This window comes from Miscanthus floridulus, chromosome 6, assembly GCF_019320115.1.
Source record: "Miscanthus floridulus cultivar M001 chromosome 6, ASM1932011v1, whole genome shotgun sequence".
Lineage (NCBI taxonomy): Eukaryota > Viridiplantae > Streptophyta > Magnoliopsida > Poales > Poaceae > Miscanthus > Miscanthus floridulus.
The window spans coordinates 110,151,902-110,158,196 of record NC_089585.1 but is presented as its reverse complement, the minus strand read 5'-3'; the positions used below and the strand labels follow the sequence as shown (position 1 = coordinate 110,158,196).

General features: G+C 41.9%; 1 protein-coding gene across 1 annotated transcript; it reads left to right on the top strand.

Moving 5' to 3' along the window:
* The first annotated feature begins 267 nt into the window (after positions 1-267).
* Positions 268-5,875, top strand: LOC136456569 (uncharacterized). Its single transcript, XM_066456476.1, has 8 exons — positions 268-439; positions 1,266-1,303; positions 1,899-1,982; positions 2,067-2,150; positions 3,838-3,872; positions 4,325-4,410; positions 5,335-5,400; positions 5,631-5,875. The coding sequence occupies exons 1-8, from the start codon at positions 373-375 to the stop codon at positions 5,663-5,665; spliced, it is 495 nt and encodes a 164-aa protein (XP_066312573.1). The 5' UTR covers positions 268-372; the 3' UTR covers positions 5,666-5,875.
* Positions 5,876-6,295: the final 420 nt, after the last annotated feature.

The window sequence follows — 6,295 nt, the reverse complement described above, 5'->3', positions numbered from 1 at the left end:
TATATTCTAATAAAGTGATAAGTTAAATGGTTCAGCTAACAACACATGATAAATACAAAGACAAAAACAAATCTTTGGGTAGTTCGGGTAGTTTGGGTACCGGGGGATATTACCCGAATTACCCAAACTAATTTCGGGTAATCAAAATCGCTATTCGAATTTGGGATGGGTACCTCGGGTTCGGGTAATTCGGGTCCGGGTTCGGGTAATTCGGGTCCGGGTTCGGGTAATTCGGGTACGGGTAATGGGTATCGGGTATTTTGCCCAGGCTTAATCCAGCGTGCAACCTAGGCGAGAACCCCTCCGGCCAACGCTCCTTCCAGCTCGCTCTCTATCTGCACCAGCTTCGCCCGCCCTTCGCTCGCCGCCGCCATGGGGAGGGGAAAGTTCAAGGGAAAGCCCACCGGCCGCCGCAACTTCTCCACGCCCGAGGAGATCGGTAACGACGCGCTCGCTCGCCCCCCTTTCCGTTTTTCCCGTTTGTAGGTCGAATTCGATTTCATGTCTGGAGCGTGCCACGGTGAGCCTAGGCGACTGCTTGATCTGTTGATTCCCGGGTGAGCTAGTTCTTGGCCGGGTTTGCGTGGCCGAGCAGAATTCAAACCATCTAGTAGCTTGCTGCGAGTTGCCACTTAGATTCCTGCTTTTAATCTGGGCCGCGAGTTTCCATGGGATTCGATGGTGTCTCGGATCGTTGGGGGAACGATGATTTGTTGATCTGTTCGATTTAGAGGCTCAGTTACCTGCTTGCACGTGCAGTTTGGTTTATATTTGTGTTTCAAAGGTTTAGTTGCTTTTATTCATCCAACAATGATGCAGTAGGAAACTTGATACTATTCTGCTCTTGATTCAGATGTAGCTTTATTTCTTCTTCACTGTCAGAGATCTTCACCGAAAAGGGTTTGTGTGAAGTTTAAACGCAGTGATAAATCAATTAGCACACTGTATCTGGCATCAGATAAAAGCTTGTTGAGGCTGGATACAGGAAAGAAATGCTACACTTAGGGCTTGTTTGGTTGCTATAATGGCCTGGGCAGGCTTAGTCAGGCAGCTCGCTTAACCACAGGCATAGGAAAATGGACACCTGAGATCTTTGCCTGGTGCAGGCATATTTCCCACGCTGCAAGGCAAACACGCCCTTAGCCTCTTCTTGTTTACAAATTTCTACTTGGGGATATGCATGGTTACTTCGTGTGGTTGTCCTGCTAAGGGCATCCTTTTTTGCTGGTTTCTGATAAACTTTTTTACCCTCCAAATAATTGCAGCTGCTGGTACTTCAGGCCGCCCACGCACCTTTAAGAAGGTCTGTACTATTCATTCAATTAGTTTCATCCACATGATTAGTGTTACTTTTATTCCCTGCAACCCTTTTGCACTCCTATGAGTCAAAATGGATTTCTTCATCACTTGCTTTTGATAATATTAAATATAGCTAACAGCTTTCTCCAATTCATATTTCATATTGCCCCATGGAAGATCACTTTCTAGAATTGGTACAGTGATTTGATAGTTTATGGAGTAATTATGTTTGGCGTGGACCGTGCAAGATTTGTGCTATGCCCTTATTGCAATTAAATTCCCAATTTTTTAGTTTGGCAATCATATTGTTCCAAAAGTGTTAGGCATTCTTTGTTGTTGAGCTTTTTTTTTAAACTCTGATGATGCTAGCACAATTTAGCTATTGCTTTGCTCAATATAATGCAAGCAATGCATATAATAAAGAATCATGATCAAATTTGGTTCCATTAATCAATGTCATTGTAAAAGTTTCATCAGCTAGGCATACTTACTAAATAAAAAACTCATCTATTTGGACATTACCTAGCTGCAAATTTGATTGTGGCTTATATGTTCTTGCTGTAACAATTGGTTTGTTTTGATTTTTGAAAATTAAATAGAAGGAGGAAGAGGAAGAGGAGGAACAGGAAGAAAGAGAAGAGTCCGAGGAGGAAGAATCTGAAGACGAGTCTAATGACAAACCTGTAAGGACTTTCCAATCCAGCTAGCTTATACCCATGTGTATGCTTCATTCGTAATGATCTGATATGCTACCTTGATATTCCCAGAAACATAAAGGTACTGAGGGTATTATTCAGATTGAAAATCCAAACTTAGTGAAAGCCAAGAATATAAAGGCCAAGGAAGTTGACGTAAGTTGCTGGCTACTGGTAGCATCTTTGTTTATTCTCTAATCTTAATATCACCATGCTTTTAGGAGGCAACTATGCTTCACAGTTTCCCAGTCTTTCCTTCCATATGTTGTCATAGCCATAATGGTATACAAATGCATTGTTGTTATTTTTAATCTTGTATAATCAAGGAGGAACATCCCTTGGTATCTACTTGCCTATGAAATTCATTATCGTACAATGTGTTATGATGTTATCCTGCTGGATTTGACTCCCACAATTATTTTGCTATGTATAGCTAATTTCTATGCAGCACGGATACGGATATACGTATCAGTATCGGGTGGATATGGATATGCGGATACGATATTTATCTAAAAAACCGATGCACGGATACATTTTAGTTTTTTAAAAAAATAAATAATAAGGCATATTAAAATTCTAAAAGCAGTAACACACAAGCAGGAACTTGAAATTGCCTTGCATTCTTGCCATTGTGTTGTTCTGTCCAGCATATCCAAAATTCTCAAATTCAAACTTGCAAAATCCAAATGAGAATCCAAGGCTTGGAGGAGATGAGTAAATCACTGATCCAATTCCTTTCCCCTTTCAACTCCAGTTGCAGACGAGATTAATCTGACAGCATTTCAATGAGTCTACAGTAATTTGACATGGGGAAGGCGGGTGGGGGCGTGGTAGGGAGTTGCTACAAGAGAGGAGAGGAAGCAGGGAAGAAATCACCACTAACTCGTGTTGGTCGGCTCACCATCGATTTATCACCAGCGGGTGGTGAAGCTCGTTGCAGCGCCGCGTGCGTGAGGCGTCCACAAATGGGTGGTGTGCATCACCGCAGCTGATGCCTGCTCGAGCATGCGGCCAGTGCTCGATCTCATGGGCGGGGACGAGCGGACGGCTGGGTGAACAGGAAGTCGGGCGGGTGGCGGCGTGCACGTTCATTGTTGGCTGCCTGGCTCGCCGCGGCGGGGTTACAGTGGACCTACTGGACTGGGCCGTATCCACAAAACACTTCAATACAAGCCTGAATTCTTTAAATGGTGGATATGTATCATTGCTCTCTTCCCTGAGGACTTCAAGTGTGGCTTGAATTCGCTGATTATCCTCAGTGCTTGGATTCTTTGGAAACATTGTAACAACTATGTGTTTAATGGAGCTATTCCCAACATACAACTCGTGTTTAGAAATATCCTTGAGGAGGCTCAACTTTGGTGCATTGCTGGCGCCAAGGGGCTAGCCCGATTGGTAGCAGACAGGTTGAAGGTTCGCTTAGCTGTCAAATTGGGTTGTGTTCTTTGAAGAAACGGGCACGATTGTAGCTCTCTAATCTGTGCATCTGGCGTGGGTATAGTGTGTGTGTTTTTGCGTGCGTTGTATTTTTAAGTTCTCTTCTTCTTAATGCAACAATACACAGCTCTCCTATGTATTCGAGGAAAAAATACACCTCAACACGTCTCCGACCACGTATCTGAAATTCTATTATTTATTTTTGCGCCAATACTCCATGGAGACAACTCCATGCTGTATCCCACACATATCTGTATCGGATACGTATCTGATACAGGATACGGGGGTGACCTGATGTATCCATGTAACTCAGGCAAATTGTTGTTAGCACTTTTGCTGCATTACTTAGTACTCTTTTATTTGAATCATCTTTTACCATATGCCCAACTAAGCATTCATTTTACAGCTTGGAAAGACAACTGAACTCTCAAGGCGCGAAAGGTGCACTTCCTTATTTGAGCTAAAAAAATGTGCCATTGTCTTATTTTTCGACTGGCAATAAATTTGTGTTTTGATATTTGCAGTTCATTTTCCCTGTTATACCTATTTCTTCCTAATATCATTTGGCATGAGATAAACTGCTTACTGAAGCCTGCGAGCAGCGCAGAAATAAAATATGCAATGGACAGCCTTTTGTTTTTGTGCCAAATCGCCACACACATGCAAATGATGTTGAATGATTATGAATTGCGAGAGATCACCTAACTAAGTTGTCTTGTTATGTTTATCTCACTACCTAGGCATTTGTTTGTCTTGGCGTAAACATATTCTTGATGTTAATGTTTCACCTATTACTGAAAAGGGGCCATTGATGGGTGGTCGGGATGAGCTTACTATCTTAACGTGTTCTTATACATCGACTCTATTTACATATTATCATGTTCATTCTGTAGAGAGGAGCTTGAGAAACAAAAAGCTCATGAACGTTATATGAAGCTTCAGGAGCAAGGAAAAACAGAACAAGCACGGAAAGATTTGGGTGAGAACTCTGTTACACTTGCTGATACTCTACTGTTATGGCTTTGTATTTCTAAAATGCACAAGATCACAGCAACCTGTAGCCTCAGCCTGCTTCTGGAAGTATCATCACAGTTTCCATTTTGTTTTGTAAAAACATACATTACATTGAAGCGAGCCTGGTGCAAGCGGTAGAGTCTTAGCCTGTGACCGGAAGGTCCCGGGTTCGAGTCGCGGTCTCCTCGCATTGCACAAGCGAGGGTAAGGCTTGCCACTGACACCCTTCCCTAGACCCCGCACAGAGCGGGAGCTCTCTGCACTGGGTACGGCCTTTTATACATTACATTGAAGGAGGTAGCCTGATACAGGGTACTAGTAAAAATAATCTGAATAAATATCAACATCCATCTGAAGCTCGCCATGACTAGCGTTAAACTTTTCACTTTTCACTTTTCACAATGCCTAATGTGCATTACATACAGGTAAAAGGATCCATGCTAAATTGCTAATGAAATAGACAACCACACGATGGTATTACCTTCTTATTTTTATAAGCACAGCCTTATTAGATCTTACTTCTATTCAAGTTTTAAGCATTCTAAGTCTACATTTTAAATTTGTCACGTTTCGGTAGTGGTTTTATGGTTATATGGAGACTTCCTTGCTGCATTCACTGCTGAATTTCCACCCAAATTTAACTTATGAATTAAAGTATTTCCCGCTTAGATCTTCTGCAATTGTGGAATTTCATGCACTAAACAATTTTGAAGCTAAGATGCACACCTGCCATTCACTCTTTTCCTGCTACTTCAAGCGCAGCTCTTGGGTGTTCATAGCTGATATAAATTGTCTAAATGCGTGCAATCTCATCAAATGTTGTTGTCAGTATTGAAACACTGCTCCTGAACTTCAAAGAGCCATAAACCTTATAATTTTCTGGATGCAGAACGTCTTGCTTTAATAAGACAGCAAAGGGCTGATGCTGCAAAGAAACGCGAAGAGGAGAAAGCTGGTACATCCCTTTCTTTATCTTGCTTCTTGCATGTTTCTGTTTGACCTATGGATATTTACGTTTAATAATTTCACCAAAAACATGTGGTAACTTTGTTTTGTACAATGCACTTTACATTGGCTCGTATCTCATTGCTTGAGCTCTTGGCATTCTCAGTCGGCATATAACGTATAGAAATTCATTTGTTTGTTGATTATGGCACGCACTGAATTTTATTTTGTTTACGGCAGCCAAGGAGCAGAGGAAGTCCGAAGCACGGAAGTAACGGCAATAATCATGGACCACGAGTCCACGAAGGCATGAAGGCATTGGATATTTATTTATAATGCATCAAGTTATCTTTTTATAAACCCAGTCTCTATTCTATATTTCCATAAAATATGCATTGACAGCAGTAACGTGGTCTTGTGGTCGTGGCTTCCTGTAAACTTGAGCTTGGGATAATTGAAAAGTAGCAAGATCAGCTTGTGCGAAATTGGCTCTTCCTTTTTCCTGGCCGTAGATGCTGGTGAAAATGATCGGTGGTGGGACTGTTTAACTTACTGTACAAAATAATGGTGGGTAGTGGGACTGTTTGGATGTTAGCATGAGCTCCGACGTGGACGTGCTGCCCTACCCCAATAGATAACGGTTGATCCACCAACGCATGTTGCTGCTGCCCGGCGTCGACAACGAATGCTACATATTGCAATGTGTGAAAGAGCCAGTGTTTGGTACAAGGGCTAATCACTAGCTTAGCTAAAAATTAGCTCAAATTAGTTCTAGTACATTGAAACAAGAGGGCTAATAGGTGGCTAATTTATAGGCAAGTCTTTAACTAGTTAACCAACTAGCTACCCAACCGCTAATTTGGACTAATTTTTAGTCCAATTAACAACTAGCTCTAATTCATCGA

Coding starts and splice junctions, on each gene's coding strand:
- LOC136456569 (XM_066456476.1), top strand. CDS start 373: ATGGGGAGGGGAAAGTTCAAGGGAAAGCCCACCGGCCGCCGCAACTTC. Junction 440..1,265: donor CTCCACGCCCGAGGAGATCG/GTAACGACGCGC, acceptor AAATAATTGCAG/CTGCTGGTACTTCAGGCCGC. Junction 1,983..2,066: donor ACGAGTCTAATGACAAACCT/GTAAGGACTTTC, acceptor TGATATTCCCAG/AAACATAAAGGTACTGAGGG.